At 45.3% G+C, this 22,539-nt stretch overlaps 1 protein-coding gene across 2 annotated transcripts in view; it reads left to right on the forward strand.

Moving 5' to 3' along the window:
- The first annotated feature begins 430 nt into the window (after positions 1 to 430).
- The window catches only part of PPP2R2D (protein phosphatase 2 regulatory subunit Bdelta), a 43,555-nt gene continuing 21,446 nt past the window's right edge, over positions 431 to 22,539 (forward strand). For both annotated transcript variants that reach the window (XM_068548767.1, XM_068548768.1), the window contains exons 1-2: positions 431 to 471; positions 557 to 649. In XM_068548767.1, the coding sequence (XP_068404868.1) occupies positions 465 to 471; positions 557 to 649 (100 nt within the window). In that variant the 5' untranslated portion in view covers positions 431 to 464. The remainder of the gene's footprint in view (positions 472 to 556; positions 650 to 22,539) is intronic.

A 22,539-nucleotide genomic window follows, 5' to 3' on the forward strand; every position in this document is an offset into this window, starting at 1 on the left:
GAGGGGCGAACGGCCGGCAGCAACCCCGCGGCTGATATTCAGGGGAGCACCAAGCTCCGGACTCACAGCCGCCTGCCGGCCGAGGCGTTCCCGGCGGCCCTGAAGCCCCGTCCCCAGGGGGCGGGGCGCAGCGCAGGTCGCGCAGGCGCAGTCGGCGCACCCCGGGAGGCTTCCCCCCCCCCCCCTCCGCCGCGGCCGCGCGTCCCGCCCCGCTCCGCTCAGAGGAGACTCCCGGCGGCCCCGCCCCCGCCCACGGCCGTCGGAGGCGGCGGGGGATGACGTCATCGAGCGGGACGACGGGCATTGGGCGCCATTTTGAAAAGGGAAAAAAAATCCGCCGGCGGCGGCGGCGGCGGCGGCTGCCGGGCTGAGGTGCTTGGGCGGCAGCTGCGCGGCGGCCGCCTCCTACGTCCGCCGCCGCCTCGGCGCCCGGCCGCCCCCGGCCGCGCGCCGGCCGACCGGCCATGGCAGGTGAGGGCCCGCGCGGGGCGGGGGCGGGGGCGGGGGCGGGCGAGGGGCGAGGGGCGCGAGCCTGACGCGCCCGGTGTGTCCGCAGGAGCCGGAGGCGGCGGCTGCCCTGCGGGCGGCAACGACTTGCAGTGGTGTTTCTCGCAGGTCAAGGGAGCCGTGGACGAGGACGTGGCGGAAGGTAAGGCCGCGCACCTGGGCGCCCCCGGGGCCCGGCTGGGCCGCTCCTGGCCGGGGCGCGGGGCGGGCGCGCGCTCGGAGGTCCGGTCCGCCGGGGAGGCGACGCCGGCCCGGTCCCTAGGGGAGGCGGCCCCGGGGGTTATGTCAGGGGCCCAAGGTCGCGGAGCGCGCAGATGTCGGGTCTCCCGAGTGGATTCTGGGTTCTTTCCGCTGCAAGTGGCTGCCTCCTGCGTTTGCTGGAGCCCCGGAAGTAACTGCAGAAGCCGGGGACTGGAGAAGCGTAAGCTTGGGGTAACTGCAGGCTGGCAGGAGTCGGGTGGGGAATCGCCCCGGCCTGGGTCAGGTCGGGGGCCTCTGTCCAGTCACCTGTGCGATGGGGGCATCCTGTCCGGCCTCAGTTTCTTCTTTAAAAACAGGCTCGGACCCCTTGGTGCTTTAGATTGCTTTCTGAGGTGCCGGAGTTTTTCAGTTTTCTTATCAGCTTTTTCTCCTTCCTCGGCGGCGTGTTTTAAAGTTCCTGCTGCAGATTGCACTTTTGAACTTTGCGGTGTTGAGGTTGGCTGGTCTTTTCCGTAACGGTGGTCGCAGGGGAGCGGCGTTGCGGGGGGACGGGGGCGCTTCCCACGGCGCCGCGTGTCGTCCTGGAGGAAGAACGCCTAGACTCGTGCCCGTGCGCGCGGTGCAGCGACTCGGGAGGGTAAAGTCAGGCACTGACTCTTTTGCTGTTGTTCAGCCGTCTTACTCAACATAGTGAGCCTTTAACCCTCTCTTGAAAAGTATTTGTGTTTGCGTGAGCTACACCTTCTCTGCCCCAAGTAACCAGCAGCCTCTGGCCAGGTGTGCTGCGCCTTTCCCCCACCGCGCCCGCGCCCGTGACCTTTGGCTCCGTCCTCCTTCGCTCTGCACCTCCCCCTGGCAGAGTGACATCTGGAGATCCTCTGACATCTGGAGACAAACAGTGCCCAGATCAGTAAGCAGGTAAAACGGTGCTTCAGAAATTTGTGAAGATGTATCTGATTTGAGATTGAGATTTTTCTTTACGTTCACATAAGGTACGTTTTTTTTCACTTTGCAGTGCCAAGTGGGTGACCGTTTAGCTTACTCAAAATTTCTATCGGGGATAAAGCAAAACCCGGTTACTCAACGGTAGGAAGGTGGGAGGGCTTAATGCCTGTCTTAACTTCTGGTTTCTTTCCCTTTTTATAAGAAGGTTTAGTTGATAAGCCGAATGAATTAAAATGTAAGTCTAACTAAAATGGTGTGTTTTAAGTGTGATGTTACACTTCGAAAATGGTATTCTTTACTTTTAAAAAATCTTGACAGAAATATTTTGTTCTCTGAATTAAACTGGAACTTTTTGCAGTTTTACATCCCTACTTTAAGTAAAATTTTGACTATATCTAAAAGTTTGGTATTTTGAGTTATGTATTTTGTAAGATCGCTTTGTGGTAATTACCCACGTGTTTTTTTGATCGTGTGTATTCACAGCTCTCTGTCTTACTCCATACTTAATCGTCTATCAGGGTTAACACATTTATAACATTCATTATTTCGTCAGGTAGTCGTGATACTACCTGTTTGAACTGTACTATTTCCATAAAAGTCCATGAGAAAGAAGGAAAAAGTAATTGTTAACAGCTAGCGACTGTTAAGCAACGAGAATAAAGAAGCTGGTGGTGAAGCTTGTGCCCAGACTCAACCTTGGTGAAGGAGTGTTGATAAGATATAATTAACGGGAGATGTAATTGAAGGGAGGTTACTGGACGTCGATACTTGGACTGTAGGGCTAGAGGTATAGTAAGTTTATTTGTTCAGATTTGTGGCTCGTGAGGCATTTCGTTCTTGAAGGTTTTGTTCTATTCCAAGCTCCACTTTGCAGAGTTCGCTGGTAACCCTAAATTTTGTACCGTCTTTCTGCTTTCCGCTGCTGTGAGTGATGAGAAAGTGACTGAGCTTAGAGCTTGAGGGCTAGGTGCCCCTCCCTCACCCCACAGCCTTGTAGAAGACCCAGCCTGGAGGTAAAGATGGTTAAGTCTTATTATGTTCCCGAGATTGCTTCAAGTTACTTGTGCCCATTAATTCAGTCTTCACACAACCCTGGAAAGGAGGAACTCTTGTTCTTCCCAGTTTTAGATGTGGAAGCCAAGGCCCAGAGGACAGGTGACTTGGTCAGCAGAGTGGCCAAGCCAGCGTTGGAAGCTGGGCCAGCTGGCTCCAGGGCCCATGCATGCTGTGCTGCATCAGTGACCGTTTGTGGCCAGTAGTGTTGAAGCCCCCCAGTGTGGGGTGTGGCTCCCCAGCCCTGGGATTGCTCTGTCCTTCCAAAGCTCAGGAGAGGTCTCACTACCAAGAATTACAGGAGACGACCTCTGAAAGCAAATGAAAATGAGCTGTCTTGAAAGGGAGTGCCTATCAAAATGATACAAGATTAGTAACAAGGGTTTCAGAACGGCCATTCTCAAAGTATTTGAAGAGCAGATAGTACAGAGACAGTAAGCAGCGGGAACACCTGGGTGTCCAGTGAGTGATCCGGTGGCCTTGCCTGCGGAGTTACTCTCCCAGGACCTCAGCTGCCCGCTCGCAGGGAAGCTCTGGGCCTGCTGCTTTTGTACATTCATTGCTCTTCTGATTTTCTGGAGGAACAGGGGGAACGGGTTAGAGGAGGGAAGGGCTTGTCATGAACTACTGCCTGCATTGACATAGTTTTTTGCATAGCTTGAGAGCAGCCGGTTCTTTTCATCTCAGAGTGTGTAGGTTTAAGTGTCTAGACTTTCTATTTGATGATTTTATTTTAACCAGTTTCTTCATCCACCATCTAATCTATTGCTTTGAATTAGACATTAATCTTTTTCTAAAGACATAGTGCTTAACAAAACTAAAGGTTCATCTGCTTAATTCAAGCTAGCGTCTGGGAAGTTGTGTAAATAATGTAGGTTTCTCGGTAATCTGGTATGGCCAGCCTTTCTGAAAGGGTTTGCATAGATGTTATGAAAGAAAGAAACATTTAAATTGGTGAAGGGTAACAAATTAAGAGCACTTGGGCGTCAGTAGCAGGAAGTTATTGTGTTTCATTGAATGTAAGAGACATGTGATGTCAAAGATGTGAAAATGAGGGAAAATGTGCTTCTTAGAATCAATGAAATACCATATTTGTGAATGCAAAACTTTTCAGTCATAGTCATTATTTCTAGTGTACTGTGATAGTTTTTTCCTGTGGAGATTCTGCCTTAAAGAAATCAGATGTGTATGGTTTTTTTAAGATTAATGCATTCAGTGTACTTACTGAGCACAGCTACATTGTAGTGTCTCTGAAATCAGGCTGTGCATTCAAGAAGCTGGACTGATCTTAGTTAGATAATCGGGTGCAGGTTTATGGTAGTATCAAATCATACTCCTTGATTTTTTTATTCCTTGATTTTAAAAATCTGTTGTTTTGATGGGAAGTTCTGGGTTCAGTTCATGTCTGCTGTTTATCAAGCCTGAAGGCCCTTTCTGAACCTCAACTTGCTTATCTAGAAATCACATCATAAGATTTTTGTTGAGATAAAACAGTGCTGTGCTTTTGAACCTGTAAGGTGTTGTTGAAGTGTTAGGTACAACTGTTCACTAATTCTCATGTATTTTAAGGTGTTTGGGTTTAATTGTAGCTATATTTAAATGTGAAAGTAGCAGTCTCTTAGTTTTTCCTGACCTCCCTCAATCTCTCCACTCACCCCAGATCCCTTCCATAGGGCCTGACCTCTTGGTTTTTCCATCATTATTCAGTGATCTTCCCATGCCTTGATCTTGGCTCATATTTCTTTCCCAACGTAGAATACAGCTTTCCCCTGCTATCCTATCTGGAAGCAGAGCATTCCTACAAAACCTTTCGTAAGCCGAAATGGTGTAAAGGGAGAAGCAATAATTACCTTAGCCACAGGTGTCAATTACCTTATGACACGTCTTCCTAACGGAGACACAGAAGGAGTTAAGGTAAAGCCCAGACACTCAGACACAGTTCAAAGCTCTGACAGCTTGATGCTGAGATGCTCAGTGTAGCTCCTGGAGAAGGAGCTTGGTGGCACCCCTCTCACTGTGCAGGGTGCACTACCTATATAATCATTTCCTGCAAAACAAATGCTGAAGGCTTTTTTTGCCCTTTTTTTTTTTTCCAAAAGTGAAATCTTCAGATTTCAGTTAGCAAGCTGTAGGTCTTTGGTAAAAGCGAGGTGACATACAGCGAGCTTTCAAAAAATGGGGGATTTCTCAGGAATTCTCTGGTAGTCCAGTGGTTAGGATGCCGGGCTTTCACTGCCCGGGGCCCGGGGTCGATCCCTGGTCGGGGAACTAAAATCCCGCAAGCCATGCGGGGCGGCCAAAAAAAAAAAAAAAAGGTGGGGAATTTCTATATTCTTTTAGTTTCCTCTCCTCCTTCCACACCTAGTCATCCATCTAAATCCATCTCAGATTCCACTTTCTTTATGAAACACTGCTCAGCCACTCAACATCCTTTCCTGTCACTTAGCATGTCGTGGTGTTTAGCATTGGCTGATATCCTGCTTGTTCCCTAGTTTTATCATATGGGTTAGGCTTGCTCTTCAACTTGATGTTAATCAAGATACTGAAAGATTTTGGTACAAATTCCACTTCAGCCCTCTTACTAGCTTTGTGTTAACATGACAGTTACTTACCTTCTGTTCCTCAGCTGTAAAACAGGGTGCTATTTCCTGTGACCATTACAGGTTGTTAGAAAGATTCCAGGTAATGCAGGAAAAGCTTTGGCAAACTGGCTTACAGTAACTGATAACTGTTAAAATGCTGGTGTCTTTTTTTTTTTTTAATTTTTCATACAATTTTTAAAGGTTACTTTCCATTTACAGTTATTACAAAATATTGGCTCTATTCCCCATGTTGTACAGTACGTCCTTGAGCCTATCTTATACCCAATAGTTTGTACCTCCCATTTCCCCACCCCTATATACCCCCCACCCCATAACCACAAGTTTGTTCTCTATATCTGTTAGTCTGCTTCTTTTTTGTCATATTCACTAGTTTGTTGTGTTTTTTAGGTTGAACATATAAGTGATATCCTACAGGGTTTGTCTTTGACTTCACTTAGCATAATGCCCTCCAGGTCCCTCCATGTTGTTGCAAATGGCATTATTTCATTCTTCTTTATGGCTGGGTAGTATTCCATTGTGTAGATGTGCCACATCTTCTCTATCCATTCATCTGTCGATGGACACTTAGGTTGCTTCCATATCTTGGCTATTGTAAATGGTGCTGCCGTGGACATTGGGGTGCATATGTCTTTTCAAATGAGTGTTTTTGGTTTTTTTTCGAATATATACCCAGGAGTGGAATTGCTGGATCATATGATAACTCCATTTTTAGTTTTTTGAGAAACTGCCACACTGTTTTCCACAGTGGCTGCACCAGTTTACATTCCCACCAACAGTGGAGGAGGGTTCCCTTTTCTCCACATCCTTGACAACAGTTGTTGTTTGTGTTCTCTTTGATGATAGCAAAATGTTGATGTCTTAAGAGACCCTCTTGCATAGGAGAGTAACTTACTCTGTGTTGCTCCAGGGAGCCACCTTAAGAAAATGAAGGGTGTTACGGGGGCTAGCTTTCAGCTTAGTTCATCTAAAAAGTTCGCAACAGCGTCCTGAAGGTCTGCTCATGCTGAATGTTGCAGTGGAGAAACCCAGTTTCTGCCTCACGAAACCCTGTGTTAAGACAGCGACTGGCAAGCAGTTGGGTCCTGGCACCATCGTGAGAGCAGGGTATGTGGAGGGAATGTGATAGAGTGCCCAGTACACAAGACTTGGGTCGGGAGTGAAGGGAAGGAAATCAGGGTGTAGGAAGAGGGAGGAAGGAAAGGGAGAAGAATGTTCCAGATTGAGGGGGCTTGGAGTGGAGATTGCAGAGAGCGTGGTGCATTCTGGGAAACCAGAGTACTTGATGTGTTTGTCTGGCAAAGAAGGGGAAGGCCCGAGATGCGCGGCCGGCTGGCAGGGACCAGAGTGATGAGTAAAAGCCTTGAATACCGTGCTGAGCACCTTGAATTGTGTTTCGAAGTAAATGTGATCATAAACATTTACGATTCTCAGTAGAGGAGTGACATCAACTTTACGGAAAGTCACTCTGGCCTTTGGAAAATGGGTGGTGACGGGGTACGAGTGGAGACAGAAATGCCAGCTGCTCAGCTACTACAACAACAAAGGCTGGCAATGTGAGCTTACACTAAATCAGAGGTTTTCGGATTCTTTTTAAAGGGCCCAATAGTAAATATTTCGGACTTTGCAGGCCAATCTTGTCTCATCTACTCAACTCAGCTGTGCCTTTGCAGCAGGAAAGCAGCCAGAGACCCCAGGAACATAAGGGTGTGACAGTGGGCCAGTACCACTATTTACAAATCAGAAAGGGCCAGATTTTGATTTCACATGGTTGCCTGCCCTGTGCTAAGCCAGTGGTTCTCAAAGCCTTTTGGTTCCAAAACCTCTTGGTTTTATACTCTTAATAATTTTTGAGGACCAGAGAGCTTTTTGTTCATGAGGGTTATGTCTATCAATATTTACTGTATTGGAAATTAGGACAACTGAAACTATTTATTATTTCACTTTAATAATAAATCTATTACATGTTATCATAACATTTTTAATGAAAAACAACTTTACCAAAACCAAAAAAGATTGAGAAGAGTGCCATTGTTTTATACTTTGCAAGTGTTTTAAGTGTAGAGCTTAATAGGAGACAGGTGGATTCCCAGATCTGCTTCTACATTCAATCAGTTACAATTGTTTTATCGAAATATATGAAGAAAATTTGGCCTCATACTTACATGTAGTTAGAACAGGGAGGGGTGATTTAATAGCCTTTTCATGTAATTGTAGATATTCCACTTTAATACTACAACAGAACTGCACACGTGGTGGTTTCTTCTAGTAACACTTAGGAACCTGAGGCCATATCAATGAATTGTTTACCCCCGTTAACATTAAAGTCCATAGTTCTGTCTTGTACTTTGACTGTGTCCCTTGCTCATGTGGGTAATTTGGTAGCGTCACACCTTGGTCATTTGGAAATACATATTGGTACACTGAGTTATTCGGATTTTCTAAATGTTGATACATTTCATTGTACAAGATCAAGAAAATCACCACTGATCTCGTTAGAAAAGTCTTAAAGTGGGAAGCTGTCAAATTAATAGTAGTAGAAACAAGTTTTCCAAAATTCTGATTTCTCTTGAAAGCTTGGATTTTATCATTGGCAACAAATACCGTCAGTTGTTTTCTGTGTAGTGAGTGGCTCACTTTGTTTATTTTTAAGAAAATTTCTGCCAGATGTCAAAATCTAAACAACCATAGTTGGTCAGTTGTTCTTTCAGATAACAGTGGCATTCCATGAAAGTGGCTGGTTCAACCTGCAGCACTAACAACCGTGCACGTGCTTTTCCTTGAGACAGTCGCTGTACTCGGGGGTACGGCAAACCTGCTGTGTGCCTAGCGCCCATCTTACCACAAAGCATATTGTAAAGACTCATACTGGGGGCTTCCCTGGTGGCGCAGTGGTTAAGAACCCGCCTGCCAATGCAGGGGACACGGGTACGAGCCCTGGTCCGGGAAGATCCCCACATGCCGCGGAGCAATTAAGCCAGTGCGCCACAGCTACTGAGCCTGCGCTCTGGAGCCCGCAAGCCACAACTACTGAGCCCATGCACCACAACTACTAAAGCCTGCGCGCCTAGAACCCGTGCTCCGCAACAAGAGAAGCCACCGCAGTGAGAAGCCCACACACCGCAACGAAGACCCAACACGGCCAAAAATAAATAAACTTAAAAAAAAAGAAAAGACTCATACTAATGGGTTGGGTTTGAGTAAAAATAATTCGTTTGATGGTTCATCAAGGATATTCCTCAGTAAAACTGGCTTTTTTCCTTTCTCTTCTTCCTGCCCGCGCGTGGTGTGAACAGCAGGACTGCTGGTGCGGTTCCATGCTGCTGAGTGGCGCGTGCTGGACACCAGCAGTTTCATCCACTTTGCTTTTGCTCTTTCATGCAGATGACAACACAGTGAAAATGGCAATGCGATGTTCGTATTATTGTGAAAATAGTTTTGACCTTGTGGTCCTCGAAGAGGTTCTTGGGTACCCACAGGGGTCCACAGACCACACTTTGAGAACCACTGCTTTAAAGCTAGCTACTAGCAGTAGGAATAACAGAACAGGGCAGATTTTAAGATTAACTGTCCCCTCTCATCTTTACTGGATTTTGCTGTTTTTGTCTCAGAATACAAAAGGAGAGCATTCATTATTTAAAGTAACTCAAATGATGCAGATGTAAAAAGAGTAAAAGCAAAAGTTCTTCTTCGTTCCTCCCCAGAGGTAATGACACTTAGCAGTGTGTGTATGTTTTTTAGACCATTTCCTATTCATTTATCTATGTACTTCTGTTTTAAAATTTAGTTTGCGTGTAAGCAGCAGTTTTTAAATCCCGTGCAAAGTGTGAATCCTATTATAAATGTTGTTTGCTTGCTTGTTTGCATCAGCAGTGTGTAATTTGAGATCGCACAGTGACCCGGGCTTTCTGCTGATCTGGGCATGCACTTGAGCCTGTTTGACCCTGAATGTAGCCCCTGGGGATGTCAGTGCTCCTGTTACTTGTGTTTACAAATGAGCACATTGAATCTCAGAAGAGGTAGGCACTTGCCCAAGGACACAGAGCTTGTGGGTGCTGAGGTCAGGATTTCAGCCCAGGTGTTCTGGGTCCAGAGCCCATACGTCAGTATTTTTAACCGTGCTGCCTTCTTGCATAGCTCGATTTCATCCTTTTTGATGGCTACAGAGTATATAGTTGTACGGATTACTCATTTATTTAACAAGTCCTCTGTTGGTGGGTTTCAAGTTTTGCTATTACTAAAGATGCTGCAGTAAAGAGACTTGTCCATCCATCTGCCTGGGGCAGGCATTCCTGTGGCTAGAGTCCTAGAAACAGACACACTCAAAGGCCTCCAACATTTACCTTTTTAGGCTGCCAAATTGTCCTGCAAAAGACGGTGCTGACTTACACCTTCCCCAAACTTTTCCTTCATCCACTCATGCTGGGAATATCAAACTTTTTAATTTTAGCTATTTTAATGTCAATTTTAATGTCATGGTTTGCATTTCCTTACAGTTAGGCAATTGAGATTTTTTTAATCAACTATTTCTATTTCTTCCATGAATTGTCAGGTTGTATCTCTTGTCCATTTTTCTACTGAGGTTTTTAGAAATCAATTTTAAAAGCTTTTTAATACATTATAAGTACTAATCTCTGAATATTTTTTATTAACCTTGAGTTTTAATTTTTCAGTTATGTCCACTGTATGTGTGTCTTCTATAGGCAGTTTTTTTGTTGCTGTTGCCACTGTCGGGAATTAAGAAAAAGCTGAGATCTTTGTTCGGTCAGTAGTGGTGTGGAAGAGGAGCAGTGCGGGACAACAGGAGTGATTCATAGGTTGAACTCAGTGTTGAGAGCCGGAGCTCAGAGAGTGACCGTGAAAACAGAAGAGCTTGGAAAATTCACAGAGAGCTTAGTAAGGCTGTTAGACTTACACAGACTGGGGAACAGACTTTAGCCTATTTTATCTAGATCTCCAGAGATAAAGTCACAACTAAAACGCGGGTGTATGAATTCTATATCTTGTGCTATACGTAACACAGTGCTGGCACATAGGAAGTATTTTAATAAATTGTGAATTCTTAGTCATGATACCTGCCCCAAAGGTATTAAGTTCCCTGATAATGATGTGGAAAATTTGGGTGTAAAAAAGGAACAAACGATGAGTCCTCATTTTTAACCGTATCTGTAAACGTGTCATTCATTTTTAAAAAGGGGTAAGAGAGTTCATATAAATCATCAAAGAAAGGGCATTAATGAGCAAAGACTTCTTTTTGAATTTATTTTATTTTTATTTATTTTTGGCTGCGTTGGGTCTTTGTTGCTGCACATGGGCTGCTCTTCATTGCGGTGCGTGGGCTTCTCATTGTGGTGGCTTCTCCTGTTGCAGAGCACGGGCTCCAGGCACGCAGGCTTCAGTAGTTGTGGCTCGCGGGCTCAGTAGTTGTGGCGCACGGGCTTAGTTGCTCGCGGCATGTGGGATCTTCCCGGAACAGGGCTCGAACCCATGTCCCCTGCATTGGCAGGCGGATTCTTAACCACTGCGCCACCAGGGAATCCCGCAAAGATGTTTTAATTAAAGCAGTGGTGAGGTTTTATTTTTGCTTTACATTTCTGGAAAGAGTATCTCTACAGTCATTTTTCTGGAGGGCAATTTCACATGTATCTATCAAACCTTAAGCAAGGGTTGGGAGCCTATGATTCATTCCACTTACAGGAATATGCCAGCTTTTTTTTTTTTTTTTTTGATTTATTTATTTTTTTCGCTGCATTGGGTCTTTGTCGCTGCGCACGGGCTTTCTCTAGTTGTGGCGAGCAGGGGCTGCTCTTCGTTGCGGAACACGGACTGTAGGCGCGCCAGCTTCAGTAGTAGTGGCACGCAGGCTCGGTAGTTGTGGCTCGTGGGCTCTAGAGCGCAGGCTCAGTAGTCGTGGCGCACGGGCTTAGTTGCTCCGTGGCATGTGGGATCTTCCCGGACCAGGGCTCGAACCCATGCCCCCTGCATTGGCAGGCAGATTCTTAACCACTGCGCCACCAGGGAAGTCCTGTGCCAGCATTTCATGAAGATGTATTTACAGAGTTGTGCGTTGCAGCAATAAAATATCAGGAAAAAAATGCCCAAAAGTAGTGAAGTGATTAAATGCATTGTGGTGCACCCATATTGTGGATTAAAGGGGTCTGTGCCTGCTGGAGAGAAGTTTGTGACGTGTTAGGTGAAAAAAAGCAATTCACAGAACAGTGATCGCGTGTAAAACTGAGTGGGGTTGTAAATGTCTGGAAGATGCAGGATGGCTAACATCAGTGGGGACCAGGGTTAGTGAGGGGTCAGATTTGCATCAGAGGGACTTTGGCCTTTATTCTACACGCTTCTGTATTATTTAATGTTCCACACCAAGGCAGCACTGTTTTTGTGATGATAAAAAGAAAAAGACCAGTTAAGAAAAGGAAAAGACTAGCTTTATAACAACGGAGGAATGTTTCCCTTCCTGCTATTTATGAACACCTGCTGTTTAGGCTGCCACTTGAAAACACCCTAAACATTTTTTGTAAGATCTTTTGTTTCTTAGGGGTTTTTTGGAGTATAGTTGATTTACAGTATTGTGTTACTTTCAGGTACAGCAAAGTGAATCAGTTATATGTATATTTTTTCCAGATTATTTTCTATTATAGGTTATTACTATACTATAAGATACAAGACACTGATTATAGTTCCCTGTGCCATACAGTAAATCCTATTGCTTATCTGTTTTATGTGGTTTGTATCAACCCCATTTTTCCGAGTTTTAATTGCTCTGCTCCAGGTATCTGTGATGACAAAATAGATATCCATAAGAATATATATTACTGAAGCTCTAGTATTTGTAACTAGATGTAAAACAAAGCAAAGTGACAGCCCAGCTGATGATGATTGTTGAAAGGGGGGCCTTCATGCCTGGTACATCAGTGCGTTTGTAAATGGACCTAACTGTCCATCCCATGGGGGCTGCTTGTGGCTTGGTTTCGGCCACTTGCAGTGACCTGTGTATCTGCATGTTCTAAAGAAATGTCATAATTTCATTTTTTTTTTGGATACGCCTTACATATAGGAGAAATATTTTATTTATTTATTTTGTATTTTATTATTTACGTTTTGGCCGCGCTGTGTGGCATGTGGGATCTTAGTTCCCCTACTGGGGATAGAACCCACGCCCCCTGTGGTGGAAGTGCGGAGTCTTAACCACTGGACTGCCAGGGAAGTCCCTAGGAGAAATACTTTAAATCTTGAGACAACCATTTGCCACCTCACTTTTTTTTTTTTTTTTTTTCTTAACAATATCTGTTTTTTCCTCTATAGCTTTTTTTTTTCTTTTTTCTTTTTTTGGTCCTCTGGGTCTTAGTTGCGGCTCATGGGCTTCTTAGTTGCAGCTTGCCAGCTCCTTAGTTGTGGCAGGCTGGCTCCTTAGTTGTGGCATGTGAACTCTTAGTTGCAGCATGCATGTGGGATATAGCTCCCTGACCAGGGATCGAACCCTGGCCCCCTGCATTGGGAGCACAGAGTCTTAACCACTGTGCCACCAGGGAAGTCCCTGCCACCGCACATGTTGATAAACTTTATAGTTTTTCTTTAAAATAAGTAGTAATATACATATTCTTAACATAATATCAGTAATTATTATATAATTATTAATTATACAGTTACATATAAATGTAAGGTATATTTATTTATTAAAATATATATAATATTTTATGCTAATTGTAAACACCCATGTTCTCAACATTTGGTCATATTTGTTTCAGATTTAAGATGTAAAAGTTACAGTTGAAGTTCTCTCTCTCTTTTTTTAACTCCCCAATTCCATTTCCTGTACTTTTCTCTCCTTCCTTCACCAGTGGCAACTTCTACCATGAAGTTGGCCTATAAATTCCCTGCTTCTGAATTTTTATCGAAATAGATGTACTGCTGCTGCTTTTTCTCCAGTTGTCTTGCTTTTGTTAGACCTTAAGGATCTAATTGAATGTTAGAGGTCAACATTTCTTAGATTTTGACTTTGGTTATGATAACAAAAAACATGTATCTGTCAGTTGTTGAAGTCATCTGAAATATCAGAGATAGTTCTTGAAGTAGTATTAGCCACAGTGATCATTAATTTTTTTCTGCCATCAAGCCCTGGTTATGTTCAGGTATGTAGTAGTGATATCAATCTGAAGATGAGAGAATGCAAAAAATCTTTATTTTAACCATTCTCAGTTTACTTAATGTCCATTAAAGCACAGTAGAATTCAGTAGGAGAAGGAGAAATTGATTGGAATTATGAAATTATCCACTTAGGACTTTCTGTGTGCTTTTTAAAGTACTGTTCAGGGTAAAATGTGTTCCTAAGTAAAATAATATAATTGTGTGAATTGTTGTTTTAGAAATCCATTGGAAGTTTACCTTTGGGGGAATTCCCTAGTGGTCTAGTGGTTAAGCCTCTGCACTCTCACTGCTGAGGGCCCAGGGAAGAGCCCAGGTTCAATCCCTGGTCAGGAAACTAAAATCCCACAAGCTGTGTGTGGCACGACCAAAAAAAAAAAAATTTACCTTTGGGGTTGCTGGCTTTGCAGGCCTGGTGGTGGCCGGCAGAGGGCAGGCTGGGTTTAGGGAGAACAGGTGCCCTCACCTTTCAGACTTGGCTCCTGAGGCTGCATCTCGTTGTTTCATTTGACCTACAGAGAAAAAAATAACACTCAGTGGATTTGGCTTTTTTTTTTTTTAAGGTTTGGGAATTTTTTTTAATTGTGATAAACTATACATAGCTTAATATTGATCATTTTAATTATTCCTACGTGTACAACTCAGTGGCATTAATTACATTCACAATATTGTGTGACCTCCACTGCCTATACCCAAAACTTCTTCATCGTCTCCAACGAAAACTCCACACCTGTTACATAACAACTCCCTCTTCTCTCCTCCCTGCAGCCCCTGGTAATCTCTGTTCTGCTTTCTGTCTCTATGTTCGTATTCCAGGAACTGCATATAAAACTGGAATTATACAATATTTGTCCGTCTGTATCTGCTTTATTTCACTACAAATAATGTTTTCAAGATCTACCCAAGTTGTAGCATGTATCAGAATTCTTTAAAGATTTTATTGTTCTGGAGCTATTTTAGGTTCACAGCGAAATTAAGAGGAAGGTACAACAATTGCCCATATACCACCCTCCCCCTTCAACCTCCCCCACGGTCAGCACCCCCTGCCGTCACAGCACGTTGCATGTGTTGCGAAGAGCCAAGACTGGCACATCATCACCCGTAGTCCACAGCTGACCTCAGGGCTCACTCTTGATGTTGTGCGTTCTGTGGGTTTGCACAAATGTGTAATGACACGTCTCCATCTGTATAGTCTCATACAGAGTCACTTCCCTGCCCTCAAACTCCTCTTTGCTCAGCCTGTTCACCCCTCCCTTCCCCCCCCCCCCCCGCCAGCAACCACTGATTGTTTTTTTTTTTTACTGTCTCCATAGTTCTGCCTTTCCCAGAATATCATAGAGTTGGGATCATACGGTAGGCAGCCTTTTCAGATTGGCTTCTTTCACTTTGTAATAAGCATTTACAGTGCTTCCCTGTCTTTCATGGCTTGGTGGCTCGTTTCTTTGTACGCTGAATAATATTCCAGTGTCTCGATGGACCACAGTTTATTAACCCGTTCACCTACGGAAGGACATCTTGGTTGCTTCCAGGTTTTGGCAGTTATGAATAAAGCTGCTACAGACATTTGTGTGCAGGTTTTTGCGTGGATGTACATTGTCAACTCCTCTGGGTAAATACCGAGGAACAAAATTGCTGGATGGATCGTGTGGCAAGAGGATGTTTATTTTTGTTAGAAGCCATCAAACTCTCTGCTGCAGTGGCTGCACTGTTTTGCGTTCCCACCAGCGATGTGAGAGAGTTCCTGCTGCCCCTCGTCCTCTCTAGCACTCGGTGTTGTCAGTGTTTTTGGATTTTGACCATTCTAACAGGTGTGTAGCGGTTTTGTGTGTTACTTTACATTTTCTGATGACATCTTTTCATATGCTTGTTTGCCATCTGTTTATCTTCTTTGGTGAGGTGTCTGTCAAGGTCTTTCGCCCATTTTGTAATTGGGTTGTTTTCTTATTGTTGAGTTTTAAGAGTTCTTTTGTATATTTGGATACCAGTTCTTTATCAGAAGTGTCTTTTGCAAATGTTTTCTCCCTGTCTGTAGCTTGTCTTCTCATTCTCTTGAATGTATCAGAATTTCATTCCATTTTATGGCAGAATTAGGTACGGATTTTTTGAAATAGAAATGGTACGTTTCTAACCTCATTTCTTATGTTGTTTTTGGTCATTGAATGCACTTTTTACATTTTTACCCTTAAACAATAAATGTATTCCTGAAAAGGTGTTTGGAAATTGGATTATTTATATGCATTGAGTGAAATGACTGGTCAAAAATAGCTTGTTACAAGTTTTTTCTATAGTAAAAAATCACAAAGTGGGGGTGGGTAATTGCTTAAAGTTTGGTAAACTCTGACTTGTTTTATCATTCACCTGGGAAAGTTCTCACTTACTTGATAATCTTGCCTATTTTAGGGTTTCTCTAACTTAGATATCTGTGAGTTCTTTCATGTGTGTTTAAATATACTTAACTTTGTACTTAGTTCTAAGGAAGAACCTCAGGGCTGTGTGGGTTCCTAACAGATGCTAACAGAAGTTGGCGTTGAAGGAGAAACATTAGCAGCCGTGTTTTTCTAATGTGATGGACTAGGTTCACGTGTAGACAGAGGTTAGTCTTCTTTTGGTACCAGCTCCTCAAGGTAGTGACCTTCTTTTTACTGCAGATGACAGGAGTGCTAGTCACTGTCTTCTTGCTGGCTTGACTGAGTCTGAAATTCCAGTGAGGGGCTGTGTGGTGTTACATGTCTGGGTATGCAGCAGGGGGGAGGGGCCGAAAGAAGAAACCTTGCTGAGAGTAGTAAGTGACCCGAGGCAAGAAATGAACTTTGACCTCCTCATCCTTTTGCTTCTTGTGCATCCGTCCATGGTGTGGAAGGTACCCTGAGCCAAGCACTGCTCTTCAACAGACATGGTCCTAGGAGGGAAGCAATTAACTAGTGAATCGCCATTGTGATGAGGGCTCCAGAAGGAGTCAGAGGGGTTCCCTGGGCAGCGGCCCTTTGAGCTCTAAAGTGGAGGATGGATGGACATGGACTGGGTTGAGGGATGGGAGGAGTGGTCCAGGCAGAGTAGAACGTGGAGGAGGGCTTGAAACAGGGAGAATTATGACCAGTTCAGGAAACTGAAAGAGGCCTGGGTGATCAGACCATAGAAAGCAAAGGGGAGAAGGAACGAGGATTTTGATCTTTCTCCGAAGGGCCGTGGGGATTCACGTGGTGTGTCTTAGTGGGAAAATAGCACAATCGCATTTGTGTTTAAAAATAAAAATTGCTCCAGATGCAGTGTGCAGAGGTGGGCTGGAATCATTTTAGGGCAAGATGCTGCTTTTTAATTTTCAAAAGAGTCTATAGTAAGTATGTTGATGATTGTGTTAGAGAGACATTGCCTTGTCCTTCATAGTTACAGGGTGCTTTGGCTTGGTTTGGATCAGGCTTCTGCCGTGGACCACACAGTTCTAATTTACCGAAAGAATTACTAAGCATGAAATTAAGCATAAAATCTCCTAGCTGTAATTCAAGTGTGGGAGAAAGGTTAATACGGACAGTCAGATAGCCTTTTGGGTTAAAACTTTCTAATTTTTAGCATGTAGTGGGGGGAATAGAGTGGAATATTCTGTATGAATTGGATTTTCCTTGAAAAGAGTGATTAATTTTCCAGTGGGCTTTAATTTTAATAACAGGTTAAATGTGGTTTCCTAAGTTTTGAAGTCTACTGAAACTCATTAGGCAAGACACCTAGTTAGGGAATGATGTAAACACTAATTTTCCGATAAACAACAGTAGAAGATGCACCATATCCTTCATCTCCTTATGCACGTGCTTTGCAAGAAGTGACCAAAACAACAGAACAAAACCAAAAGCAAGGGATCTTTAGGTTTAAATGGAAGGAGGATTAAAAATAGTGTTTTGCTGAAAAATTCATAGCAGGGTTTTGTTTAGAAAAACTTGAAATAATGTGGTCTACTTTTAGAATATAACCGAGAAAGATTACAAGTCGCGAAGACCCTTTTAATGACTTGATCCAGTCATTTTATGGTGTACTTTCAAAAAACAGCTTTATTCAGATATAATTCACATAGCATGAAACTCATCCTTTTAAAGTGTACAGTTCAGTGTTTTTAGTGTGTTCACAGAGTTGTGCAGCCATCACCACTAGCTAATTTTAGAACATTTTCGTCACTCCCAAAAGAAACTCACCAGCAGTCCCTTCTCAATCTTTCCTCCCCCACCTCCTGGCAACCACTGACCTACTTTGTTTTTATGGATTTGCCTGTTCTGCACATTTCATTTAAATGAAGTCATATAATATGTGGCTGCATGACACTCTGACAGGTGCAAGGGAGCGTGAGATAAATGGCCACACCCTCAGTTCACGTCTTACACATTCATGCACGGGGAAAGTTGACTGGTTTGGTGATGGTGGCAGAGGAGCTGGGTGGGTTGAAATAGGTGCACTTGCCAAGTGGTGGGAGCAGACAGTCCTCAGAGGGGTCTCAGGAGAGAGTGGAAGGCGGTGAGTGCAGTGAGCCAGCCAGCTCGGCTTTAGGAGGACCGAGATGCGGCAGAGGCCAGAAGAGGGGTGGGGCCGCTTTCTTCCTTAAGATGAGCGATTGCAGCGCCCCTGTTTGAAAATGGGAGCAGCCTGTTAGAGGGGAGAGGAGGGATGATTGACGGCGGAGCGCAGCCCTCGAGGAGGCCAAGTAGCACAGGGCCTCCCGCTTTGGTTGGTCCCAGCTAGAAGCAGCGGCTGCTCCCGTTGCCACAGGGAAGGAGGGATCAGTCCCCGCAGGTGCCATATTTGCTCGTGGGTGTGTGTGGACGATCTCTTCTGGGCACTTCTGTTCTTCAGAGAAATACACAGAATTATTAACAGAAAGTGAGGTGTGGGTGGCTGAGGTGCTGGAAGTTTGAGAGGAACAGGTGTGAAGGGGGTGTTGTGAAGTAGGGGGGATCAGTGGTCTGGGAGCATCAGACGGAAATCTGTGCGCGGGCGTTGGGGAGCAAACAGCCGCCACCGGAGAGGGCTTTGGGGGAACTCAGGGATCGGCATGTCTCAGAGCAAGAAGATGGAGGGAGCGTTCCAAGGAGAGGCTGAGGCTGTAGTCAGAGAGAGGCTCGGGGAGGGTGGACTCTCGAGTCGGGCTGGGGAAGCACAGGGCCAAATGCAGAGAAGATGGATAGAAGTAAACAGGACACAGGGGAGATGCCCAAGTGTGCAGCACAGCGGTGTTCACAAATGCAAACATCCTGGGAAATGACCCAGATCAAGAAAGCACCCAACCCTTACCCGCAGCCCTATTCCACCCCAGCTGCTGACATTATGGATTCCATTCCCCTGTTTCTGAACTTAATATAAATAGGATCGTGGTGTAAGTACTCCTTAGTATTTTCTTCATGAAACTAATCCGTATTGTTATGTGCAGTGCTTGTTTGTTCACTTCCACTGCTGTGTGGTACTCCACCATGTGAACATTCCACAATTTATGCATCCTTTCTACCGTTGATGGGCATTTGAGTCGTTTCTCTTGCAAACATGCTACTGTGAACATTCTTGTAAGTGCTTTAATGGTACACGTATGTGTTTCTGGTGGCTGTGCATCTAGAGTGAGATTTCTGGGTCCTAGGATGTGTGGGCGTTTAGCTTTTGTGGATATTGCCAGTTTTCACTCCCACAAGTGGTGTGTGAGAGTTCCTGTTGTTCCCTATCCTTGCGAACACTTGGAACAGTCTTTAATTTCAGCCATTTCCCTGGGCATGTAGTGGTGTCTCAGTGTGGTTTTTACTTGCCTTCTTTCCCTGACGGCTGAAGAGGTTGAACACCATTTCCTATTTTACTGGCCTAGGATTAGTTTTGATGATACCTTAGTGGGGAGTAGATGACTGATTTTAATTGTGACCACTTTCTGGGACTGATCCTAATGCAGTTCCTAGTAGTGAGGAAGGGGGGTAGTGGTCTCATGAGGGACATGCAGACATTAATCCTGCTGATGGCTGTGTAGGTCAGCAGAGCTGTGTTCCTTATCAGGAACACACTGTGATCACAGGCTGGGAGGTGGTGTTTAAATAGCCCTGCACATCTTGAACTAGAGGAGAAGGGGAGGGAGAAAATGAAACAAACTGCTGGAAACTGCATCTCCCGTCTAATTGTTGTTGTGGGTTCATTTTGATTGGGAAAGTTGAGTATTGATAGGGTTTTAAGCAGGGTGGTAATGTGACTTATTCCTTTAAACACATCCCTCCATGTGCCTTGTGGAGATTGGACTCGAAGGGGCAAGGTGGGGGGAGGGGGTGCTTAGGAGGCTGTCACAATAATTCAGCCAGAGATTATGGTCACTTTGGACATAAGACAGTGGCAGTGAGACTGATGAAAGTAGAGGAAATGAAATACTCACATCTGTATGTTTTTGTTTTGAAAAGCTTAAAAACTTGGAAAAGTACAAGAATAATATAACAAAACACTTGTATACTCCCCCCCAGAATCTGCCACCACAGCTGCCTGTCTTCCCTCATTTCTGTGGCTTTGTATCTGTGTAAGTGATCTGCCCGTGGTTCTAGGCTCCGGGATCCAGTGGCGTGGTTCTAGATCTCCTCGGTGCTGCCCCGTCTGAGCTAGTCCATAACCCTGTGCATCCTGGTCGTCACCAGCTGTACCAGTTTAAGGTGCTTCTCCCCTGGGGTTTCTGCCTCCCTCCCATGCTTCCAGCTCAGCTGGGCTCCTGCCCCCACTGCACCTTCCTCGGTACTGTCTGTCCCTGTCCCTCACCCTTCTCCCTGCTCTGCTCCCTCCCCTCGGCTGGGTTCCAGGGTCTAATGCTGTGTTACTTCTGGCTCGCTCTTAACCTTCTGGCCTCTCTCAGCCCCTGGGTTCATACTCCTGGTAAAACCCCAAACCTAGTTGAACCGAGCATCTGCCTACTCTCAGCCTGCACCCAAGGCACCCGGCAGGGTGGAAACACGCGGCTGCAGGAGCTGTGCTGGTTATGATTCATTCACAAAAGTGTCCATCCTAGCAGGGCAGGGACTTGGCCTTGTTCGCTGTGTCCCCAGTGCCTGTGCAGCACTGGCTTATAGTAGTCATTCTGGACGTTTGCTGGATTTAGAAAACTACTGCCCTCAAATCTCACATGGGCATTGATGCTGTGAGACAGACCTGTGTTTCCCTAGTGCGGTCGCTCCTGACTTTCTGAGAAGACCTCCTTCATACGTTCTCCCAGATCGCCTGTACCTCCCCCTTTGACTCTTAGCAGCCCCGCCCCCCTTCACCCCACCCCCACCCCCCGGCTCACGCTCTGCATCTCCGTCCCTGCCTGCTCGTCCTGTAACCCTGTTCTCACTCCTGCACCGTCCACATCTACCCCCGCTGCCACGTTATGCCCAGGGCACACAGACATGACTTTATATCCTCTGTCCTTTAAAAACCCCAGTGACTGCATTTCCCCTTCGAGTCCTCCCCCTCCCCATTTCTTGTCCCTGCTTCCTTGTGGCGCAGTAATGGTATCTGACATCCAGTGCCTCTTTCCTTACCAACTGCCCCCTCCCAGCATCCTTAGCAGCCTCTGAGGAACGTCAGGCACTGCTAGCTTTTGATCTGTGAGTCTGAACAGTAAGTACTGACTTCCTGTTCATCATAACTGATGATTTAGCTTTTTTGCTAACATCACCTTCCACCCACACATACTCGCCTCCTCCCCTAAAGAGAGGCTTTAAGAGAATTCTCTTGCGAGTCTTGGTTACATCAGTATTATGCTGACTTTGTAAATGTTGTTCATCACGGAACTAAAGTGTACATTTTCGTTTTCATACAAGTTTTCATTTTGTCTAGAGCTAATGATTGCCTAATTTTTTCATATGCTTAGTTCTTTGTCTTTAGTGCTTTTTTAAAAAACAGTCACTTCAGCAAATCTGTCAGATACCTAGCAGTGACTTTACCCAAACCCAGCAGATAATCCCGAGCCCTTCTTTCCTTTCCCCAGATGACCTCTCCTGGCCGCAGTCTCCTTCAGGCTGGACTGTTCTCTCCAGGCCTGTCGACCGCGTGGCTCCAGTCTTGGGACCCTCTTCGCCATTGTTGAGATGTCAGATCCCCATCTTCCTTCCTCTTGGTTTATTCTCATTTTGCCACATTGCGTCTTCCAGTGGTTTCCTGATAAAGGGATTTCGTTGTTTTTGCTCTTTGCATGTTTGAAAACATCTCTACTCCTCCCTCAAACTTGTTTGAGAATTTGGCTAGGTTTAGAATTTTAGGTTGAAAATTTTTTTCTTAGAATTTGAGAGTAGATGGTCTTCCATTCACCATTCTCCTGCCTCCTGTGGGATGCCATCTGATTCCTCTCTTGTGTGACCTGTTTTCTCTGGAGAATTTTGGAATCTCCCTTTTGTCCTTGGTGTTTTACATTTCAGAGAGACGGGCCTTGGGCCGGGCCTGTTCATTCATCGTGCTGGGCCCGCCTTGTGCCCTGTCAGCCTAGGAATGTACTTGCTGCTGTTTAAGGGAACGCTTGTCTTACTCCTTTGATGATATTTCCCGTCCTTTTTTCTGTCATCTTTCTGGAACTTGGTAACTGGGCGATGGGCCACCTAAACCTATCCTCTCATTATCTTTTCTTTCCTATTGTCCACTTCTTTGTCTTTTTGTTCTACCTTCTAGAAGAGGTCTTGAGTTTCTAAATTATTATTATTACCCTTTGAATTTCCAGGAGCACTTTCGTGTTTTTCCTTTCTCGTGGCATGCTGCTGTCTTCCAAGGACCCCGCTGGATGTGCTGGCACCCTGCGCTGTGGGATGCAGATACCATGCCCAGCGCCTGCCCCGTAGGCGGTGGTGAGGCCCCCTGGGTTAGTCCAGGCGAGTGCTTCCTTGAGGAGCGCCTGGCACCTCAACAGGCGCGAGGCCCACGTTCTGACGTCATCGCTCTCCTTAGGGATTAGCTCCCTGCCCAGGGTAGTTGTCAGTTTCGTTGATCTTTTGTTGGTTCACTGTCCCTCTTCCCTCCGCGTGCCTCCTTTGTTGTGACGTTTTCTCTCACAGGTCTCTCGACCCTGAGCTCTTGGTTCTTGTTCAAGTGGAGCCACTGTGGAGCAGAGAGGCAGGTCTGT

This window comes from Eschrichtius robustus, chromosome 7 (genome assembly GCF_028021215.1).
Source record: "Eschrichtius robustus isolate mEscRob2 chromosome 7, mEscRob2.pri, whole genome shotgun sequence".
In the NCBI taxonomy this organism is placed as follows: Eukaryota; Metazoa; Chordata; class Mammalia; order Artiodactyla; family Eschrichtiidae; genus Eschrichtius; species Eschrichtius robustus.